The sequence below is a fragment of the Podarcis gaigeae genome (assembly GCF_964106915.1).
Source record: "Podarcis gaigeae genome assembly, chromosome: 5".
Taxonomy (NCBI): domain Eukaryota; kingdom Metazoa; phylum Chordata; class Lepidosauria; order Squamata; family Lacertidae; genus Podarcis; species Podarcis gaigeae.
The window spans coordinates 50,017,903-50,041,952 of record NC_139681.1 but is presented as its reverse complement, the minus strand read 5'-3'; the positions used below and the strand labels follow the sequence as shown (position 1 = coordinate 50,041,952).

At 42.1% G+C, this 24,050-nt stretch overlaps 1 protein-coding gene and 1 long non-coding RNA gene across 2 annotated transcripts; one reads left to right on the top strand and one right to left on the bottom strand.

Annotated features, from left to right (window-relative positions):
- Nucleotides 1–1,726: 1,726 nt before the first annotated feature.
- On the top strand, nt 1,727–18,578 carry LOC310845808 (pancreatic lipase-related protein 2-like). Its single transcript, XM_083741527.1, has 13 exons — nt 1,727–2,110; nt 4,678–4,726; nt 6,193–6,347; nt 7,707–7,832; nt 8,254–8,388; nt 9,483–9,612; nt 11,882–11,995; nt 12,078–12,200; nt 13,042–13,160; nt 14,720–14,849; nt 16,062–16,173; nt 17,264–17,431; nt 17,897–18,578. Exons 1-13 carry the CDS (start codon nt 2,108–2,110, stop codon nt 17,958–17,960), a joined length of 1,428 nt encoding a protein of 475 aa, XP_083597653.1. The 5' UTR covers nt 1,727–2,107; the 3' UTR covers nt 17,961–18,578.
- LOC310845831 lies at nt 14,857–17,248 on the bottom strand. The gene is made up of 3 exons (XR_014564986.1): nt 16,912–17,248; nt 16,769–16,843; nt 14,857–15,191 (listed from the first exon to the last, which is right to left on the bottom strand). It is a non-coding gene; the product is annotated as an uncharacterized lncRNA (long non-coding RNA).
- Nucleotides 18,579–24,050: the final 5,472 nt, after the last annotated feature.

The following is a 24,050-nucleotide window of genomic DNA, read 5'->3' as shown; positions in this document are numbered from 1 at the left end:
TGATGGGCGCAGTGTGGCAGCCGGGAAACTGACGCAGGGGGCCGAATACACCCCCCTGCCAACGCGGGGACCGACTCCCGCTCACAACTCCTCCCCTGTGGTAGAAGGAGAGGCTTTCTTAGATAGCACCTCTCTAAACCAGCTCCTGAGGAAGCTGCCTTGACTTCAAGCCCCACATTTACAGTGGAACCTTGGGTTGTGAACGTGATCCATGCGGGAGGCACGTTCGCAACCCGCAGTGTTCACAAACCACAGCGCTGCATCTGCACATGCGCGGGTCATGATTTGGTGCTTCTGCACATGTGCAAAGTGTGATTTAGTGCTTCTGTGCATGTGAGAGTGCCGAAACCTGGAAGTAACCCTATTCGGTACTTCTGGGTTCGGTGTGGTGTGCAACCCGAAAATGGGTAACCTGAAGCGTCTGTAACCTGAGGTACCACTGTACTGATTTCAGAAATTATGGGGAGAACCTGGCACCCAGGAATTTTAGTGGTGATCCTTGCCCCCTGCAAACCCATAACAATATCATAAAGGTAAAGGGACCCCTGACCATTAGGTCCAGTCATGACCGACTCTGGGGTTGCGGCGCTCATCTCGCTTTATTGGCCGAGGGAGCCAGCTTCCAGAGCAGCGCATGGAAACACCGTTTACCTTCCTGCCAGAGTGGTACCTATTTATCTACTTGCACTTTGAGGTGCTTTCGAACTGCTAGGTTGGCAGGAGCAGGGACCGAGCAATGGGAGCTCACCTCATCACGGGGTTTCGAACCGCCAACCTTCTGATCGGCTAGTCCTAGGCTCTGTGGTTTAACCCACAGTGCCACCCACGTCCCAAACAATATCATAGGAGTCTTCATAATCCAAAGGAGATAAGGCACAAACAAACAAACATAATTTTAGAGAAAGCAATCAGGTCTAGAGCTGTACTGATGCAGCAGGCACAATATTCTCCATTTTGGAAGTATTAACATACAGTATGTAATAAATGGCCACCAACTCACAGAGAAAGCATCTGGTTTCTTTTCCCCCTTCAGTATTGCTACACCATGAGTTATTTTCTCTGCAAGGGCTATTCACAGCCGAAATTATTTTTAAAGGACTAGGAAATTATGCAACCACATCTGGAAACATAGAAAGCTGTCTTATCTTCTTTGGTGATCGCTTGTAGCAGAGTAAGATTGTCTTCCATGAAAACAGTCTTAACAGTGAGTCAGTAAGTGACTGTGGAGGCCAGTTTTGGATCTACATGTCCTTCCACAGTGAGGACATAGGTTTCTGGGCAGAGTTGATCATTGTGAGGGTCTGCCAAATGTGCCTTCCTATTAGCTCATTTCTCCTTTTCTCCCTGAGCTTGTTAATCTTCAAAGTCCATGACACATTTGGTAAAGCCTGTTCTCCAATTGGAGTGCTAGCAGGACAGTCTTATACTGTCAAACTGTTGGCCCACCCAACCCAGGATGGTCTACACTGCGTAGCAGTGGCTATCCACGATTTCAGACAGGCCTTATCTGGAGAGGCTGGGGATTGAACCTGTTTCTTCTGCATGCAAAGCAGATGCTCATACCACTGAGCTATAGCCCTTCCCCATTAAAGTTACAACATTAGCACAGGCCCTGGGTCCTAACTGGATAACTCTTTACTCATAGATGATGAAGAGTTAGGTAGCTCCACATTTCTCGTCCCCACAGTCTCTTTCATCAATTTAAATACCCATGTGACTTCAGGAAGTAACATACAAAATATTAGCTCCTCCTATGTCTGTTGTTGAAGTAAATGGTGAAACTTCAGAGGGAGTCGGTCCACAAACAATGAGTCAAAGATGACAGAGGCAGGAGGATGAAGCAAGCAGGAAGGAATAGCAGAAGCCCAAATATTACAAGCTGCCTGGCTGTTTCATGCATATAAAACTGCATGATTAGCATCCATAGAGGGAAAATACACTCCTACCAACTTGGATCTTCTCCAGGAATATCATTTCCGGAAGAATATTATTTGTCAGTTCTCTCTCTCTGTGATTCTTATGTGCACAGGAGGGAGAGATAGCACAGTAGCAGGAGAGAACCATCTGAAAGGGGATTTCACAGCATTTTTGAACTTCAGGCTTTAGAATGGTAAGTGAATCATCATACATACTGATGTTCAGGGTAACTTATTTGATGTGGAAAATACTATTTTCTGTAAAAGAATGGAAATGCAACAGGGAAACTAGGATTTATTATCCAGTCTTAATATAGAAAGACAACCAATGATATTTTAATAAATACAGTGGTACCTCTATTTATGGACTCATTCTGTTCCGGGGTGCCATTTGCACCCTGAAAAGTCCGTAACTAGAGCAGCGCTTCTAAGTGCGCGGCACAATAGAACACTTCTGCACATGCGCAAAGCGTGCAGAACGCTTCTAAGCGCGCACACATGGTGAAACCTGGAAGTATACACTCCTGGGTTTGCCGCGTTCACAAGCGGAAAAGACGCAACATGAACCTAACGCAACACGAGGTATGACAGCAGCTTACTGCTGTAAACTGATCCAAAAGGAAATGCCAGAATTCCTAGCATTTGAAGGTTATGTGGAAGACTATGTGGAAGACTAAGGCTCTGTGGTGGTGAACTAATGACATCTCCACATTCATGTGCCTTCTGATTCATAGCAAATATTTTGCAGTATGATTCTCACACCCACCTCATACTATGCTTCTTAATTGCTATCTTGGTTCAATTCCAAGAAGCACTGCCATAGTGTAGGAGGCCAGGAATGAGGATTAGGTATTTCATGTACAGTATTTGATACTACTGCCTGCCTTGGTTTACAAGTGCTTTGCTGGGTTTTACAAGCCCAAAGACTTTTGCAACACAAGAGGAGGGTTCCTTTCCATCATACAATACAATAAAAAATAAATTAAATATAAAACAGTAAAGAGCAAAGAAAATAAAAAGTCCTCGCTTCTCACAGGTGAATCTTAACTCTTATCCCACTCAGAACTCTCCCAGTTCTCACCTGGGAGCTTCCCTTTCTTCTTCCAGCTTCCCAGTATGAGATATCTTCCCTTCCCTGCCTCTCACACATGGTTCTTTGCCTTCATGTGTGTACAATCCCCTCATTGACCCAGAGTAGAGGACACCAAAACAAGGAAAAAAGAAGAAAAAGAAGCAGGAAGATAAAAATAATAAAAGATAGTAATAATAATAATTTTATACCCCACCCATCTGGCTGGGTTTCCCCAGCCACTCTGGGTGGCTTCCAACAAAACACTAAAATACAATAACCTATTAAACATTAAAAGCTTCCCTTAACAGGGTTGCCTTCAGATGTCTTCTAAAAGTTTGATAGTTATTTCTCTCTTTGACATCTGGTGGGGGGACGTTTCACAGGGCGGATGCCATTACCAAGAAGGCCCTCTGCCTGGTTCCCTGTAACTTGGGTTCTCACAGCGAAGGAACCGCCAGAAGGCCCTCGGTGCTGGGCCTCAGTGTCCGGGCAGAACGATTCTTCTTAAAGAAGAAAAAGGGAAAGAGGGAGAAATAAAAAGGGCTTCCAATTCTCTGTCAGTTATATACATATAAAGGTTATTCAAAGTATTCATTCCAGAATGAAATGCAGCTGTTCCTCGTTCTGCTAGGTGATATTTTCCCAATCTCCAGATCCAGACATCTCAAGTTTGTTCATTTCCCCTTTCAAACAAAAAGTCTTAAAGGGCTTCTCCAATTATTATTATTGATAAGTGTCAAAAAGGCTTCCCCAGTCCAGCATAACAACTATACCTCCAAAAACTTCAAGAGCCATTCCTCCATGTTGAAAAATAATATATCCTTCATCTTTAGTCACACAGAAGTCTCTCTGCTGTGGTCTTTTATTAAAACAGTGATCTATAGATAAAACAGTGATCCACAGCTAGACTGTTTTTGTTTTTTTAACTCCTTCCATTTCCGCTTCTTTCATTCTTTTTTCAGGAATGTTGCCAGAGGCTTGGTAGCTTTTCTCTCTCAGCTCTTTCTCTACCAGCTCAGAATATTTCTTAATCTCTCCATCCATGGTTTCATTGCACTCCTCTAACATCGTAACTCCACCCCTTGATTGGTTCACTCCTCTAGGCACCTGTGTGAAGGTCCTCTCCATTTCACCATCTATTGCCTCTAGCTTTAGTGTTCCACTCTCCTCTTCTGGCAGCCCTTTATCAATATTATTCTCCAAAGGGTATGTGTCTTCTTTAACCTCATCTTTTCTGGTCCATTTTCATTCACCATCTTGTCCAGTAATTGCCACATGATGCAAACAGTCCAACAGTGTTTTTGTCCTGCTAAGTATTCTTGGTATTATTAAAAACTCACTCTCCACCTTAGGGACTTACAGTTTCCGCCTTAAAAGCTTGAGTCTCCCATCGAGGCAAGTTTTGTTTTTGTGTGTCACATATCTAAGGCCCAATGCATCCCTGTTATGTTTGCTACAGAGAAGAGAATAAACAGCACCCACAGTATTTCATGTCTAGCTGGGAAGGCTATAAGGTCATGGGGGAAGGGGACCTTGTACTGTGCTGATATTGGCTGCACTGTTAAGCAACTTGTTTCAGCAAATGAGTGGTTCTGGAATACTAAAACTGCCATTGCATAGATGCATAACATCTATTGCATAACATATATGTTTAACATTGCATAACATGTATATTTAAATTTATTGCAGATTCCTGTAGTTTGGATTGGTGCTTTCCTCCTCCTTGGCACAGCAGAAGGTGAGGCAATACTTTACACATTATGTATTTCAAGAGAACAATTTCATGATTAGACAAACTAAGCCAAAGCCTCTCCCAGTTTGCCACCAAATGGCATCAACATCCTTTTGACTGGCAGAGAACCAAAGACTGAAACTTTCTAGAAACTCACTTTGCAATTTGTGGCATGGCAATGTGACATTTAGGGGATGCGCCACAGCTCAGTGGTAGAACGTCTGCTTTTCATGTGGAAGTTTCCAGATTCAATCCACTAAATTGCTAAAGCAGGACTGGAAAAGAGTCCCTTCCTGAAAACCTAGAGAGCCGCTGCCAGTCAGTGTAGTGAACTAGATGGACTGGAGGCAATACCTCCGAGATGTTTGACTGAAATTTAGTGACAACCAGGCTCTTTTGTTACAGTTCTGTGTGGACAACCTTTATTCCAGGATAGTAAACATATGGAGGAAGAATAGGCTTTTATTGTCAACCTCTACACATTTATTAGGCTTCTGCATAGAACCTATGCATGTACACATTTACAGCATCCAACCAGAGACATCCTTAAAATGATCTGTGGACACACATTTAAACATATGCATTCTTACAAGAGCAATGGGTCAAACGCAGACTATACTTAAGTAATGTCTAGCCTATCCCATTGATTTTAATGGGAATTAAGATATGGTTAACTTCTTTATAATTTATTTCAATTCAACAGTTTCTATATTGCTTAATTACAATTGTCTTTAAGTGGCGCACAAGAAACTCAGTGCATAAAACTGTTGATTATGATTGGCTTTGGTTAATAAAAGAAGAATTTCCTGAATTCCTGTCTAGTAAGGGAGCTACAGCAGAGATTTAAAATCACAAAACTTCCAGCAAAGTAAAGCATGGGGATGTAGGCAACTAGACTTTTAAAATATCCCTTTTTAAGTTACTTACAAGGTTCCCCCTGTATTCCCTTTTAGCACAGAAAAGACCATGCAGATTGGAAAGTTTAAAAATGTTTTTTACTTACAAACACTTTCAAAGGTCAGATTCATGTGCTTTTCCATCCAGCAGCAAGAGAAGAGAGGCAGTAAAGCTTAGCTTCAAAATTGGTGGTAAAATGGTTCTAAACATGTGGTCTGGGCTTGGAGTGATTAGCCCAGACATCTCTCTGGTCAGATTCACATGGTGGAAGGGAGTGAATAGAGAAACTTGACTTCCTTCGTTCCAAATTAAGCGTGCGTGACCTAGTTAAGTCTAGCAGAATAGCTTGATCTATGGTCTTAACCCCTTCTTGCATTAACTAGAGCTAAGCATGTTGGATACATGAGGCTAATTTATACCACTAAAATTTAGACAGTAGTCCTAACCACATTTACTTGTAAGTGTAGATCAAACTCACTATAATAATATGAGACATTTGTAATAGGTGATGCTATAGGTGATGCTATGTCTGGTGAATGCCATGTACTTAACAATTTGCCTTGCATGCTCTCTAGCCAATGAAGTCTGCTATAAAGATCTAGGTTGCTTTTCTGATAAGCCCCCTTGGTCAGGAATACCTGGGAGAAAGTTGTTTGGCTTACCAGCATCTCCGGAAAGCATGAATATATCTTTTTTGCTTTTCACTAGAGAGACTGGGAATCTTTCACAGGTGAGACAACCTTTTTTAATTGTTTATTTAAGAACTGTTGGCAATATCTGTGTATGCCTGTATGTGCTAGGCTTGATCCTGTCTAATCAGACAATGGCATTTGCTAAGACAGAGGTTCTCAGCCTCCTTTTCTCACCATTTGTATAACAGCAACCATCTGACAGGGTTGCCATGCCTGTGAATGACAGAAACTATGAAGCTCTTTCCACATTGAAAATGGTATCTCAGGCATAGGCAAACTCGGCCCTCCAGATGTTTTGGGACTACAATTCCCATCATCACTGACCACTGGTCCTGTTAGCTAGGGATTATGGGAGTTGTAGTACCAAAACATCTGGAGGGCTGAGTTTGCCTATGACTGTGGTATATAATTGCTAATGAGGGATGGGAGAGAAAGTCAGTTCAGTTCTCATTTGAAAGCTAACTCACTTGTCACGCTTTCCAAAACAAATCACAAACTGAAATGCAGCCGAGCTTTGAAATTCACACTCCTCTGAATTTTGCAATGCAGTTCTCCAGCCAAGAATGTGCACAGAAGTGCATCTACTCATGTAAAGTGTGCACATAATTGCATATATTACTGAAAATAACATAGAAAATGCATCATAACAGAAGAAAATGCTTTGGAAAAATATGTACTTTGGGCAAATTGCATACAAAAATGTGCCTACTGGGAGAAATTGGCAGTAAAATGCTGAAGAAGTTTCATGATAACTTTTTTATATTAAAAAAATAGCTTGCAAATGTGGAAATATGGAGAGCTGAAAATTGGGAAAATGAGAAACTGAGAGAAACTGATATAGACATATTCACTCATCCTGATGGATAACTAATTCATTACAGTGGTAGCTTGGGTTAAGAACTTAATTCGTTCTGGAGGTCCGTTTTTAACCTGAAACTGTTCTTAACCTGAGGTACCACTTTAGCTAATGGGGCCTCCCACTCCTGCTGCACCACCGCCGCACAATTTCTGTTTTCATCCTGAAGCAAAGTTCTTAACCCGAGGTACTATTTCTGGGTTAGTGGAGTCTGTAACCTGAAGCGTATGTAACCTGAAGCGTCTGTAACCCGAGGTACCACTGTATAGGAATTGAGATATATACGCTTGTAAAGCAGGCTAGAGATGAGCTAGCATTGAAATCTGTATTGCCAAGGAGCATATGAGTCACTTGAGGATTTGGAAAACCTCAGATTCTAGGATCTTTTCACAAGACACTAGTGCCAACAGTTGAAAAATCAAGCACAATTCTAGCCAGTAGAACTTTATGAGGATGTTGGTACCTGAGAATAAGTGAGAAAACATTCTTTGCTTTGAAGATCCTTAAAATAAATTAATTTTATATTTTTAATTCCCAACAGAAACTGTTATACACCGAAAAATCAACTGTTCAAAATTCTTATTTCTCTCCATTGAGGAAAACTCGCTTTGTTATCCATGGATTTACCAGTACTGGAAAATATGGCTGGGTTGTGGAGATGTGCTTGGTATGAGATTTATCTTGACTAGTTTCCTTCTTCAGTTACAGAATCTAGGACATGGGGAACAGGTGAACATTATGCAAACACACGGGCTCACAATAATAACAATGGGAATCAGTAGGTCATTTTGCCTTCTTCAAACTCGGGGGATGCATTGGTTTGCAAGAGTCTTTGGTGTCTTGCTCTAAAATCACACCTTACTGTACAGTTGCTGTCTACCTGTTGTGCACTGTGACCTGGATGGTGTAGGCTGAACTGTGGAAGGTGGGCAGAAGGCTAGCCCTGCTTCTGGGTATGAGATTGGACTACCTAGTTTTTGGATCCTTTGAAACTGGTGATCAAGTACATTTGAAAGAACCTCCAGTGTTTCTGATTGCATTAGCAACCTCTAACATATTACTTTTTCTGAAACATACCTGTGATGCAGCTGCTGGTGAAGGTGGAGAACATAAACTGCATTACTGTAGATTGGGAAGATGGTGCCAAATGTACCTACTTCACAGCCGCAAGCAACATTCGTGTTTTAGGGGCTGTAACAGCTTATTTTATCAACACTTTAGCGGTAAGTATGATGTTACTTTCAGAGCCAGATACCATATCCTACCAAATCAGCTCTTTTTTAAAAATATATTTTATGTTTTTCTCTATAGGTACAGAAAAAAATATGCATGTAATAGAAACATTATACATGCAAGAAGATTCTAAGCAGATAGCAGACCCAAGTATATTCAAATAAAATCCCAAATCTATTTTGTTATAGTAGCACCAACTTCCCCAATATGAATTCAGCCAGGTCAAATGCAGGTGTACCTTATCTTACGTAAGAGTTCAGTTCCAGGGATTATGCATAGATGTGGAAATTGCATCTTGCCAAACCCTTGGATCCACCCCACAACTAGTCAGCCTGCCTTCTATAAGGGGGGAGGGAAAGAGAGGACCCTCAGCATTCCCACAGCCAGTGCGCTAAGTGGGCATTGCCCCACAAGCAAGGCTAAGAGCTTCAGAGCTCTTTTCACACAAGGACCGCTTGGAGTTACCCACTGAGAAAAGTGCTTTGAAGCTCTTGGCTTTGTCTCTTGGGGAAGGCCTGCTCACTGTGCTGACTCTAGAAGTGTTAGGGATACTTTTGCAAGATCTTGCAGGAAGTCGAATTGTTGCATGGAGTCTCAAGAGAACAACCCTACCAGTCCACCTTCAACTGTGTATAGCCGAAATTGTGCAAGTCAAATGTACTTGAGATGAGGTATTACTGCATGCTATAAATGGATACCAACTTTGTATGCAGTGTCCTAGATTTCATTCCGTTCCCACTTTATACCCTTTTATGTAATTTTTGCATTCATTTTTTCACATTCTGCCAACAAGTTGCACATGCTGTACAGTTTTATTCATCTTTTGAAGCAAGGGCGGTATGTCTCGTTTCACTGCTTGAGGAAAAACAGGAAGTGCCCCCCACCTTGCTTCTGCTGCCCCTGCCGAAGAATCCTTAACTTATCTAGTTCACTCAATGCAGCCAGTGTGAATATAAGCCCTGAGTCCATGTCAATTGCATTACAGCGCTTGTGCAAAACTCTCTGCTGCATAATGTAAGAATGATGTCTCCTTTACTAATCATTTGAGCTTATATATTCCCCACCCCCATTCTTGAATCACTAGGAAGTGTATCACTATTGTCCATCCAAGATCCACCTCATTGGTCATAGTCTTGGTGCTCACACTGCTGGAGAAGTAGGAAGACGACTTCGACGCATTGTCAGACAATTTTCAGGCATTGGCAGAATAACTGGTATGAATTCCTATGAAATTGCATTTTAATCTGTGTTGTGTATGCACCATACATTTAAAGCACATTTTCCCCAAAGAATCCTAGGAACTGTATTTTAATCCCACAGAGCTACAGTTCCAAGCACCCATAGCAAACTACAAATCCCAGGATTCTGTTTGGGGGACGAGAGATGTGCTTTAAATGGATGGTGTGAATGCCACATGAGAAAGCTTGATTGGTGAAAGATATTCAGTGGGAAAATGTGGGATCTCATCTGATTGATAAAGGCAAACCAGATGCTTACCAAGCTCGTTCAGCTGCAACATCACTAGGAAATGCTGAAAGTATAAGGACCATTGATAAAAATGCACAGTAACACAATTGCAAGGCAAAGCTTTACATCATATCAGTATAGCTGACTGAAAAAGATGTCATACATTCTGCATTTCATCTTTCTCACCACATTCCAGCCATGTAGAAGATTGTCAAAAGAAGGTGGGAGTGAAAAGAAAGGAGCTTGCAACAGGGAGTAGATGTGCTTTATCCTAATTTTTAGGACAAAAGATACTGGGTGGGCAAGGAGGTTTCTATAGTTTCATGTGATAGCAGACCATCATTTTGAGCCTTATTTACTGTGTCAGCATAAAGGCCTGGTGTAGATGTTACTGTTGAAGAAATTTAAAAGGGGTTCCTAGACCGGATGTAGCACTTCCAGAAACCCAAAGAAAAGGGTGCAGGCTGCATGTAAAAATATAGGCCTTCATTGAAATAAAAATGTTCACAGGGACAGCCCAAAAAATAAAGAGACTATGAAGTGACATACAGGAGCATGAACTCTTATACACTTCTATGCTAGCCTGTGATTACAAACAACCAATCAAAGGATTAGAACAACTTTCCCATAGCAATTACAATCCATAGTCATCATTTGAAATCAATCAGAAATCCTTAGCTAACCTACCCCAACCTTCTCATTATAATAATATGTCATTAAACACTGCCATCCTTCAAGAACTAATTTAATTAATTTTCGATTAATTAAACTATTCCTTACCTTTCTATAAACAACTGTTATTAATAATTTATTATTAATATATCCTTTCTCTATGTTAACTTAAAATTAAATGATACTGTTCCACCGAGCTAGTCTCCTTTCATGTATTCTCAATTTCTATCCTTTCATATTCGAATACAGAATTTTCTTAATCTCCACTTAAAACAATCTGGTTTTTTTTTTCAACTAGGAGGAGTTGGTGAGGGTTCATATATGGATTGCTGAAGAGCAATGCTAATATGTCCGCTCACCTTTTCCAGTGGGTGGTGTTGCAGCCAGGCATCCAGGCTGCTGCAGTGATCTGGCGGGGGGCAGAGATTGACACCCCCCTTGTGCCATCCCAACCACGTCATGGGCACTGGGTGGGGCCACACCCAGGGGTGGCCCTGCTGTCCAATCAGCACTGATAGGGGCGTGGCCATGGGAAACATAAACCACAGTGCAGCCAGGGGCCTCTCTATCGCCCTTTGCCAAATCTCCTACACACCCACCCTCTTTTTTATGCTTTGCAATGACACAACCTCGCTGTGGACAAATGTCGTCTGCAATACTGTTGGGACTGGGTAGGAATTTTTTTCCACTTTGCAAATTGGCACCAGCCATTTGGTTTTCGCCTACCTTGTAGCAATCGTTACAACTTTGTGAGCTTAGGCATTGGGTAAGCCTTTGTTTGGATGGAGGGGAGGTTGTAGCCTCCACCTGCCCCTCCTCATTAAGGGTATCGGGGTGTGTGGATTCTTTCCGATGCCTGGACGTAGGCTAGGGCCATGCCATGACCCCAATGGGGACCCCTCAGTGTGTCCATATTTGATGTAAGTCATAGGGCTCCCCCTATTGGTGGTTTACCCTTAGATGGATTCCCTGCAGATGGGCAGGATTGGAGATATAGTCTGGCTATACCCAATGCCTAAACCTAACCACTCACATCTGTAACCAATAAAGTTGTGGCCTATTTGAGCCCATAAACCTAAATACTTATGTCCATGTGTTTATTAACCACTAGGGAAGTGTGGGTCACGAAGTCTTGGCACACAGCAAATATGAGCTTTAACAAAAGGGAGATAGAAAAATCTCCTTCATTACCATTCCTAATCAGGATGCAGAAGTGTCTCCCAAGCTTGGGATCTCAAATGTTGTTGGACTAATGGTCAGGGATTTGGGGGTTGTATTCTTGGACCCAGAAAAAAACAAAACAGGTTTTCTAATTCCTAACTGGATTATTTTATGTTTATTTAGGCTTGGATCCAGCTGGGATAGGTTTTGAAGGTTTCCCTGATATGGTCAGGCTGGATCCTTCTGATGCTCAATTTGTGGATGTCATACATACCAATGCTGGAAAGTTTCCGATAGGTAACTGCCAAACACACATGAATTTTGTGCTGAAAGTAGAAGCATGGACCAAACCATTTATTGCCCTATGAATCTGTTTCAGGATTTGGTATGTTCAATGCCACTGGTGATCTTGACTTTTACCCCAATGGTGGAAGGGTTATGCCGGGATGTGATGATAAGAATACAACACTAGTTGAAACTGACTTTGAGGGCTTTGATACAGGTAAGCCTGTCTGCATTGTTTATAGCAGGGGTTGTCAAACTTTTTGGACCAGTGGGAATAGTTCAAGTTTTGAAAGTGTGCTGGGGACACCAGTCACAAGTATGGCTGCTATGGGGAGAGTGCCATATCATAAAATTAGAGAGACAACCATCCTGACAACTTTATGTTTACCTTGGGAAGTCAGCTATGTCCTACTGGTTCTAACTGTGGAGATCACATAATAATGATTACACACAGAGGTAACAACAACACCAGGGAGGTGGTCACATCACGCACATTCTGATTTCACAGAAATCGCTTAGAAAGTACTTGCACATTTTGCACCACAACTTTTTTCTAGGAGGGCTAGAGATTAGAAAGAAAGAAAGAAAGAAAGAAAGAAAGAAAGAAAGGTCAGAGTCCAAGACAAAGGAACCAATGAAGGTGTTTGTGGGTACCATGAGCCCTGGTTTATAGCATATGCATGCAGAGTCTGCTTATATAGCAAGCTGAAACCAGAAAGGGGGCAACTTGCTCCATTCCATGTGTGGCTTCTAATGTATATTTGTAATTTACTTTACTTGTGCTATCTCTGCCATACTCTGTGGTTTATAGGAAACAACTCTGTATCCTGAGCTCTAGGATGGTGCTGCAGCATGCAAAATATGCAGGTGCTATTCTTACATAGAGCCTTGAATTTAGTAGACAAGATTTGATAGATAGAGCACAAAGACCATCCACCACACTTAAATGTTATGCAATTCAGGACAATTATGGATGTATGTTGGTGTTTGTTGTACCATGAGTGATGTTGGATGGGGTTGTAAAGCTCTTCACTGCAGCTTTTTTTTTTTTTTGGCAGAAATGCAGGGTGTTGGAAACTGTCACCACTCAAGAAGCCATGAGTACTATAGGTACAGCATTCTCTTTCCTGGAGGATTTGTTGCTTACCCATGTGAATCATATGAATCTTTCCAAGAGGTAAGCATGGTGGTCTAGTTTGATTAGATTATATCAGAATAGCAGGGCCAATACCAGACTTGGCAAGGGACACAGGACTTGGCACAGTGCCAGTGAGGGGCCCTTCACCCCCACTCTGCAACTAGGGCAGGACCAAGCATATACTACAGATCTATGAAATTGATAAATATTCTGCATCTAAATTTTATTCCATAGAAGAATTGCATTTTCAAAGCTTTACTAGCAGAACTCAAGTTTCAAATGTTAATCTTACAAAACTTATTTCTCACAGACTGAGCCCAATGTGAGACTTGAGAACATATTTTACTAATATGTAGCTTTTCCAGTTAGGAATACAAAACACTCTGTCTCTCTTTCTCCTTCCTGCTACATGCTGAGCCAACGCCCAGAGAGAGAGACTACGCATAGTTTTTGCACACACAAGCAATTTCATTAGCATATATAAACATTTGTAACAGTATCCAAACCTTGTGATTCAGTCACAACCTCAAGCTGCCTCACCTTGAGTGGAAAAAACACCAGTTCCATGGAAAAATACTGGCCATTTGCTTAAACATTCTTTACAGTAACTTGAATACAATGCATTTAAAATATCCAACATTTTAGGTAATATTAAACATAAACCTGCACAGACTCCGTACACATCAAGGGTTAGGCACAAAGACTTTCAGAGCAGAATGTGAGTATCAGGCAGCCTTGAATATAAAAGGATGTCACATAGAGGAGGGAGAAAGGTTGTTTTCTGCGGCTCCAGAGAAGCAGACACGGAGCAATGGATCCAAACCACAAGAAAGAAGATTCCACCTAAACATTAGGAAGAACTTCCAGACAGTAAGAGCTGTTCGACAGTGGAATTTGCTGCCAAGGAGTGTGGTGGAGTCTCCTCCTTTGGAGGTCTTTAAGCAGAGGCTTGACAACCATATGTCAGGAGTGCTCTGATGGTGTTTCCTGCTTGGCAGGGGGTTGGACTCGATGGCCTTGTGGTCTCTTCCAACTCTATGATTCTATGAATACCAAGACCTCTCACTGTAGAAATTAAGGGCAATTCAACTACCGCATCCCATCAGTGCAAGGATTTCTGCTTGCACAACAGGACTTCCCCCTCCCTCTTCCTCAGGCATGCCCCAAGCCCTCCCCAGATCTGCCCTGGAGAGTTCTGGGAACCACTAGAACAGATTTAGGGAGTGTGCAGGTGGAGGAGAGGGGAGAATGATCCATTGTGTAAGCAGAAAACCTTGTATTGATGGAACAAGAAAGTTAGAAGTATGTTGGTTACAATCCCATGAATCAGCTGCATTCCAAACCTTGTTTACCAGGGATTAAGTTCCATTGACTTCAACCAGACTTGCTTTTGAATACTCAGGGTTAGTATTTTTGCAGGTATTGAGTACTCCAGGTTAGTATGGGGAAAATTGCAGAACAAAAATAATAATTCATACCATCATAGTTTGAGACAATGAGGCGGAACAGTAACAAAGGATACTTGAACTGACACCATAACAAATGTTTGAATGGAAAAAAGCAAATGCTCTCTTGACCAATGCATTATTTTCTCCTAGGGAAATTGCTTTCCATGCCCCAGAGAAGGCTGTCCAATGATGGGCCACTATGCTGATCGGTTCCATAATAAACTGAGGAATAACAACCCAAAGTACTTTTTAGATACAGCACCTAAGAAGCCATTTACCAGTAAGTGCACAAATTAAAGTCAGTTCAGTACAGATACACATGGGTGTCATTGCCGTGAAATTTGTTGATATACAAGACTCTTTTCAGCAGTCCATGCAGTGATCACAGTTTTGGGAATCAAAACAGGACACATAGCTGTGACTTCCCCATTGTTTTCCATGCAGAGAAATGAACACGTTTTCAAATGGAATCATTTCCAAGTGCCAACACAGTGCAGGGAGGATTGTTATGGATTTTCTTATCCCATGTGACCTTGTACAAGCCCCAAGAATGTGTTTGAAGTTGCAAGGAACAGATTACAAAGTTCCTGGTCAATTTTCTCTCTCTCTCCAAGTGTGAAGCCTTTGATAAGAAACATAGAAAGCTGCTTTATGCTGAGTCAGACCATTGGTCCATCTAACTCAGTACAGTCTTCACTAACTAGCTGTTGCTCTTCGGGGTTTCAGACAGAAATCCTACCTGGAGATGCCATGGATAGAACCTGGAATCTCCTGAATGCAAAGCATGTGTTCTGTCACTGAGCTACAGCATTTCAATGTGTGAAATGATTAAAGATCACATATCAACAAGCACAGGAAGCAATCACATATGCATGGATAATATTCACACACCTTCATGCTGCAATCCTAATTATGCATAACCAGGAAGCATATCTCTCTGACCTCATTGAGATTCATTTCTTAAACATAAAATTCCCATTCCTAATTAGGATTGTCTAATTGGGCAATGTTGATGATCGAGGTACAAATAAATGCTATTTTTCATGGGCAAAATACATGGGGAAAGGCAATGAAATACTTCACACATTTGGGCACTGCACATTTTTCTTTTTTCCCTTTCTTTTTGCTAGTTTCAAAATTCAAGGGGGGGTGTAACTGGGCCAAATATAGCACCAGCTTCTTAACAATTAAAGAAATTAAGCTCTTCCCACACTGCAGTGGATTTAAAATCATACACCTTTAAATTTATTTTAATAATCTAAGCTTCAAACCAACACAGCAACAGTGGCCTGGATCCAAACTTCAAGTAATGAAAGTCTTGTTCAACTCACTTCTTCCCAAATTTCTTAAATTAAAGGCTATTAAAGTAACCACGGTTGCTTTTTCATTTGCCTCAGGCATGAATGCTAAATGCATAGAATTCTTCCTCTCTATTTGCAGTTCTTGCTCTTCCTACTTTCATATCTTGATTCATTATATATTTATTGTGTAGGCTGGCTATATAATATATCGGTCAAGCTATCTGGAATGTCAGGCGTGAAGGGAGAAATGGACATAGCTTTCCAAATGAAAGATGGAAAGACAAAAGAATACCAAATTGGGAGGTATGTTTTATGATATAGTGAAATAGCAGGTTTTGCAGTTTTGCTCATACATGATTCAATTAATCATCGTTAAACATGTTTATAAGTTGTGTGCAGATATTTCACAAGTCAGCTGTTCTGTTTATATGCTGTGATGTTAATGTACACATAGTTTCGGTTCCCTGTCACCAGGGCTGTCTTAAGCATATGCGGCGCCGGGGTGCAAAGATCCGCCCAGTGCCCCTCCCCAGGTTGCCCAGTCCCAGGCGTGCAGGAGGGCAGAGCCAGCTGGCCGCCTCAGCATCTCACTGGCTCAGTTGCCCCTGAACTCGTGATGCAGAGCCGCCCGCAGCAGAAAAGTCCGCTGCGGTGCTCTGGCTGACGGGCGGGCGGGCTCTTCCCCAGATTCTACTCTTGGGCCCCAGACTCTCGGCCTGGCACCCCTGAGAGATCAGCGCTCGGGTGCCCCACACCCCTACTGCCTATGGATAAGACGGCCCTGCCTGTCACAGTTAAATAATTGCAGGTATGACAGTCCACAGCCTGCTGGTGCTCTGAGGAATGTATAGGGCTGCTATGGACACCAACAATTTTTAACCTTAAATATGGAACCTACTTTTACTCTTTTGACTGTGCCTCTCTCTTTCTCTGTATGTGTCTTTTGCCACCCCTGCTTCTCTTAAAAGAAATCCTAAACAAAAACAGAAAGTTGTCAGATCAGAGAGGAAGCGGTTTCAATTTAAACTTATCATATGATGCCTAAATAACACAAACAACTAAAACAATTAAATGATCAATCAGTCCTTACAATGGAGAACGGACAGCACTGTAAAAGATCAGAGCAGATTTTATAACACCTTGATGCCCTCTTTTAGAAGTTGGTATGTAATAATAATGTGCAACAATGTCATGGATTTATTGGGTGATCTTTAACAAGTCAGGCTTTCAGCCTCACCTGCTCATCCATCTTGAAATATATGTACGTGAGTGACACGAAATGTGAATGAGCAACAATAATTCTGCAGATTACCTGACTATTAAATTGACAATTGCAAAGCACAACTGTTATACTGATGCTCTCTAATGACTTTCATTGCTTGCCCATTTTCAGTGGCAGCCTTAACCAAGGGCAAACCTACTCAAAGCTCATCAGTGTCGAAATTAATCCTGTAAAAGCTTCAAGAGTTGAATTTATTTGGCATAAGAAGATCTTCACTTCATTCTGGGCTAAACTGGGAGCTGAAAGAGTGCGCCTAGTCCGTGGAAAGGATGGGCATGAGTAAGTATGGCTATTCTGAATGTTTTGATTTCATGATTTATACCATCAGGGGCAGGAGGTGTCGTAATCTGGGCAGCCCAGGACCTCCATGCAAACTGCCCTGGCTTGTGCCCTAGAGAGGTCACTTTGGTGCTGTGAATGCAGCAAAAACAATGCAGGAGGCAGAAATTACAAGTTACCAGTCCCTGCAGTCACAGCATCCACTGAGATTCTTCAGTAGTCAAGGTCAGAGCTCCCCATTCCTGCTTTAAAGACTACTTGAATGATTAACAATTCTGTTGGAACAAACCACAACTTTCCAGTTGAGAAAATCATGTACATTCCTTAACTTACCAGTCTTATGCTCACACTTGGCTATCTCTGCTTCTTTTCAACATTCAGCGAAATATATTGAGGAGGGGCAAGAAAAACTTACTGGAAGTGAGAGATTTATTGACATGGTGGTTTCTGCCTTTTCTCTCCCAGATCCTTCTTTTGTGGCAATGGGACAGCAACACATGGAGTTCCTCAAATACTTACACCTTGCTGAGCATTAGAAGGAAGCAGATTATGTATATGTAAACTACAAGAACATAGAACTGCTTTTTTCATTTGGCCACTGTAAGAGCTTGAATGTTTGAAACATAGTTGTGCTTCTTTCTTAGTCTGCTCTGTGCAAAATCATGGTTTGTTTTTAAAACAAGAAGTCATTATTATAATTTCTATCTGCTTCTAAATACAGGAAAGTACTGTAGACATAAAAAATGGAGGTTTTGATGTATGCTGGGAGTTCATTCCAGATCCAGAACTGAATTGATTGAATTGATATGTCCAAATGGTGAAATGTGTGCGCATGTGTGTATTTATATGTGTATGTTTAATAGGAATCTGTTGCTCACATTTCTACAGAGACATCCCACCTCACATTTTGAGCATCAAGTAGCAAAGCGTGATATGTACTTAACAATAGCTGCTCCAGACTATATTGAACACTCATACAAAATATTGTATTTAGTGCTTCGTAGAGATGATATATTATTTTCTGTTACAATAGCTGTGTGCCTTTTAGCTGAAGAGCAGGGGTATGTATGCATTTTTTGTCAGACTAATTAATGAATGGCTGCAAAAAAAAACCCACAATAAAGAAATTGCAACAACTGAGTAAAAATGTTGCTTGCTTTCTTATTTTAGTACCCGTGATAGAATCCCAAACTCTCTCTACAAGTCTATAAATGGTGAGAGAATGCCATCTATCTATCTATCTATCTATCTATCTATCTATCTCTATCTATATCTATCTATCTATCTATCTATCTATCTATCTATCTATCATCTATCTATCTATCTATCATCTATCCAGTAAATTTATAAACTAATTCCTCATAAAGAAAGAAATTGGTGTACATATCTGATTACGCATGACTAAAACGCATGAGACAGTTATTCTTTTTTGTTAGGAAATCTGCCTTATCAGGAGAAACTGCCCACTCTCCAGGCACCCGGCATGATCTCCTGGTGACCTCCCTGTCAGCATTCCCCGGCAGATGCAGGCTAGGTTGCGATCCTCCTCAACGTGAGAAGAACACACCGCTCTTCCCCCCCTCCCAGGTAGGGGGATAGAGAGAGACAGAAATGTATTTACATGCCTTTATTTCTGTCTTTGCAGCATTACAGAGAAAACACATCTGCTCTCCTCAAAGTCCATTAGAAGAGAGAGGAAACTCCACCTCCTGTACTTCCTGTACAGGTCATGAGACACTCAGAGCTAATTCCGGTGCTTTGCACTGAAAATAGACCCTCCCTCTGTTCCCACGGAACAGTTCCAACATTCCCATTATGTTTTGCTTCCAAGCCACCTGTGCTCGCAGTCGCATTGCATCCATATCGTAACATCCTCCCCCATATGAATCAATGTGCATTGCGAGCATCGCGTGTTCCAGAGAAGAAAACAAACAGTTGTTATACACATAACACTCCCCTGTTGTTTCAGTTCCACCCTTGGAACTCCCCGCCACTGGTTTCACCAGTGTACCTCTCTGGCTGTCTGTCTTCCAAGGAATGATTGCATCTGCACTTCCTTGGCTAGGGAATGTAGTGTTACACTTGGCAACTCCCTGTTGTGTCTTTGTCTCTGACTTAGACACAGCTTCAACCTGTCTTGAGTTGTCAACAATAGTAACACATGCTACAGCTGATTTAGCAAACTCTTTTGAATACCTCTTGGGTGGTACACCCTTTGTAACTCTCTCAGACCTACGTATGAGGTGCTGATCCTCTCTGCTCACTGGTTCAGTCTCCGGACTCTTTGGAGAACCAGTTCCAATAGTAAACAGTGGTTCGTCCTCCACCTGTGAAGGTCTAGCTATTATGTGAGATTTCCTCTCAATGACTGTGTCAACTGAGCTCCTTGAGCTACTACTGTCACTCTCAGTACCACTGTAATCAGTAAAATCATCATCATCATCTGAATTGTCTTCTGTGGGAAATGTGTGAACAATTACTCTCTCCTGTTCAGGAGCACTCTCTAGAAATTTTGTGAGAATCACCTGACCAGACTCAGACAAAATTACTCTGTAGAGACCCTTTTCATAACCCACAAAAATGCCTCTGGCATTCTTTACTCCACCTGGAGCTTCTGTTCTCACATGAGACCCGAAAACCTTGAAATGGGCAACAGAAGGTTTTCTGTGGAACAGCTTTTCAAAAGGAGAACATCCCAAACCTTTTGAATCTTTTCTCAACCACGTGTGACAATAACACATTATCGACTCCGCCCAATATTCATGTGGCAAATGTGAACTCAGCAATTGCGCCTTCATCCCATTTTGCAACTCTTTGTTCACCTGTACACAGACACCTCTGTTCCATGCTTCTGCAGAAACAGCAACCCTGTGCCTAATCCCTTTCTTATGCAGGAAATTCTGAAAATCCTGTAAAAGAAAAACTGGCTTTTCATCTGTGAAAAGACAATCAATGTTAGCATCATGAATATTTTTAACCTTGTCACAAAACTCTTTAAACCTTTCTAAGGCTTCTTGTGGTTTCTCTAACACATATACCCAGACAAAATTAGAGAAATGATCCACACACACAAGATAATATCTTGCATTGCCTCTAGATGGTGCTAGAGGACCAATCACATCAGCATACACCCGCTGAAAAGCCCTGTCGACCCTTGTTGTGTTCTGGACCTTCTTGGTCACACCTGCGAGAGAAATAACGTTAGAATCAGATGAATTACATTTCATGTAATCACTTTGATCAAAAGTCAACAAATACAGTCCATCTTTCTCTCTGGCAGAAAGATACAACTCTCCATCTTTGAAGATCTTGCAGCTTTCAGCATCATAGGACAACTTTAGTCCTTTCTTTGTAATCTGCGAAACACTCAGCAGATTGAACTTTAAATCAGGAACCAAATACACATTGTTTATAGTCAAGTTCAGACTTTCAAGATACACAGTTCCAAACCCGGTTGCTTCCAGCTCCTGACCGTTGGCCTATTTCACAGTGAAGCTTTGCTTCTTAAACGTCAAAAACAGACTTCTGTGCGACGTCATGTGTTGTGTGCAACCCGTGTCAATTACAAACGTGTTCTCAACATCTGGCGTGGTTCCTTTCGACATCAAAGCCTTTGCAGGTTTCACCTGGGACTTGCTACGACTTTTGCCTGACGCCTCAGGCTTTGCAGAGCTCCCTTTAGCTCCTTTTGGTTGACGTGGCTTCTTACAGTTCCGCTGAAGATGCCCAGTTTGTCCACAATTGAAACATCGGACAACGTTCAGAGCAACAGCCTGCTCTTCACTAGCAACAGCAGTGGAGAGTCAGAACTCCGAACTTCTCTCCCCCTGTCTTTGACATCTAGAGCAGCAAGTCGGTCCCGTTCATTCAGAACGACGGCGCACACTCTCTCTGCCGTGAGATCGGCGGCAGGTAGGGAACCAAGCTGACTTGCAACCGTCTTATAAGTCCGATTCAGGCTGTTTATAAACATGAAGCAGAATATCTCTTCCTGTAGAGGAAAATTGCGCTGCGCCATCTGCTGGCGTAGGAACTTCATCTCTGTCAAATGCTCTTGCACATCTCCATCAGGCGCAAGCCTTAGGTTGGTCAGCTTTTCAAAATGCAGCAATGCTGAAGAACCAGCATCTCTCTGATGTATTCTACGCAGCGTCTGCCAAATCTCACGCGCATATTGCAAATCCTGAATATGCACCAATTGGTGATCCGAGACACACAGAATTATAGCCGTCCTGGCTCTCACATTCTGTGAATTCCAACCTGGCGTTGGTGCCGTAGGGATGGGGTTCTCAATCACCCCAAAATCCTCTGATTCTGCAGCATGGCTTTCATCTTTACAGACCATGATGAATAATTGTCATTTGTCAGGGGAGGTGGGTAAGGTAAACCTCCCCCCTTCTTGGCATCCATTTTGAATCCAAGCCTCAGCTCTCACTCTCGAGCCCGTAAAATCCAAGAGTCTCTCTTGGTTGTTTTCTGCCTCCTCAGGCAGGCAAACCGCAAGCTGTTTCAAAGTGCTTGCACAACAGCAAAATATAGTCAAAACAAACTTCGCTTTCCCAGGCTCACAGTCCCAGCCCCTGTCAGTAAGTTTCTACTTCACTGACGTGACGTTGCTTGGCAACTGTGCATATCAACTTTATCTCGGTATGCGAAGTATGCGGCTGCTTCTCTCCCAGTGCTGGTTTCTCTCAAACGCAGACACTCAGTGAACCGAAGATTTTTCTTCTTCACGCGTTCACCCTTTCAGCCATAAAAACACTCCATACCTTTAGGGCTCCGTTGCTCAGCAAACACCTCCTCTCGGTGTCCAGCCGTCTGTGTAGCTGCCAGCTGCACGTTGACTGTTGCTTCCTTCCCTTGGTGCAGAGGATGAAGTATGATCCATCAACCTCTCTTGCAGTTTTCCATGGATCCAAAACCACCGGCGTCTGCTACCATATGTTAGGAAATCTGCCTTATCAGGAGAAACTGCCCACTCTCCAGGCACCCGGCATGATCTCCTGGTGACCTCCCTGTCTGCATTCCCCGGCAGATGCAGGCTAGGTCGCGATCGGCGATCCTCCTCAACATGAGAAGAACACACCGCTCTTCCCCCCCTCCCAGGTAAGGGGAAAGAGAGAGACAGAAATGTATTTACATGCCTTTATTTCTGTCTTTGCAGCATTACAGAGAAAACACGTCTGCTCTCCTCAAAGTCCATCAGAAGAGAGAGGAAACTCCACCTCCTGTACTTCCTGTACAGGTCATGAGACACTCAGAGCTAATTCCGGTGCTTTGCACTGAAAATAGACCCTCCCTCTGTTCCCACGGAACAGTTCCAACATTCCCATTATGTTTTGCTTCCAAGCCACCTGCTGCTTGTGGTCGCATTGCATTGCATCCATATCGCATTGCATTATTTCCATACACACTACCCACTACTCACACGTGTGCCCAGGGGAGAACACTTTGGTGCTGCAGATGCAGCATTTGACTTCACCCCCAGAGGTGAACTTCATTATCTCTCGAGACAGATGGATGCCAACAACAAAATCTTCACAACACAACACAATAACTACAGTCCTGCCATATTTGAGTTTCAACTCCTGAGTTTCAATAGTCCATTACCTTCCTTCCAACATGGTTTTTTGAAGACTAGTTCCATAAACTGAAGGTCCTGTGAGACCTCAAGATTAAGTAACTTGGAGGGCACTGTAGCTTAAAATATGTTCATTGATTTCACCCTCTTTATTCTAGTACTTTAGCAACTTGGAAACAGGCCACATCTTCAGAGTTATCTGCTCACTCTGCAGGTTACAGTATGAACTGTTGAACTAAAACTCCTACAAATCAAGCAGGTGGGTGAGGGTTTCAGGGTTTTTTAAAAGAGAGAGCAACAGATAAGCTCCTTCTGTACATAGCAGAAGTCCAATACACGTTAATGGTTTACTTGCTTCTATCATCTGATAACAGCTGACAAATGAACATATATTTCATATATATTAAATGATACCCTGTGCACATAAGTTCAAATATTTTGCAGCAGGTGAGTTTTGTCTCTTCAGCACATACAAAAGCCCAGAGATCAATGACTTGCAGTTGTTCCAAACCATTTAGCCCCCATCACATTGTATCATTGTGTAAGTAATGGGGCAGAGCACTGTGGGCAGAGCATATGCTACAAATAATCAATGCTAAAAATCATGGGGGGCTTCAGAGGGTGAGCTCAGTCTGTCAAAATGCAAAGTCCCCTATTACCTTTACAGATTTTGATTTGCTCCTCATCAGGAAAAACAAAACAAGCTGTGGCAACATTTATGAACATACGGTCTTTCTGCTCCTTGAAGACAGAGCCATTGATAGCCTTATCCTCCATGAATTTGTCCAATCCTCTTTTAAAGCCATTCAGGTGGGAGTGTTTTTGGAAGATGCTGAAGACTTAGGTTTTTCAGTGGCTTTCCAGGTATTATGTTTATTAATTAGGTGGCAGTCTGGTTGAATTATGTTTTTATACACACACACAAAAAACAAACAAACAAAATGTTGCTGAGTTGTGGTTTTCAGATTTGTGTTCTTTTTATGTGTCATTGTTTTGAACCATAAGTTGCTTTTGATGGACGTTTGACCAGAAAAGCAG

Bases quoted from the DNA above. Each gene is read 5' to 3' on its own strand.
- LOC310845808 (XM_083741527.1), top strand. The intron at 6,348-7,706 runs GTGAGACAACCT...AATTCCCAACAG, and splicing joins AGACTGGGAATCTTTCACAG to AAACTGTTATACACCGAAAA. The intron at 13,161-14,719 runs GTAAGCATGGTG...ATTTTCTCCTAG, and splicing joins CATATGAATCTTTCCAAGAG to GGAAATTGCTTTCCATGCCC.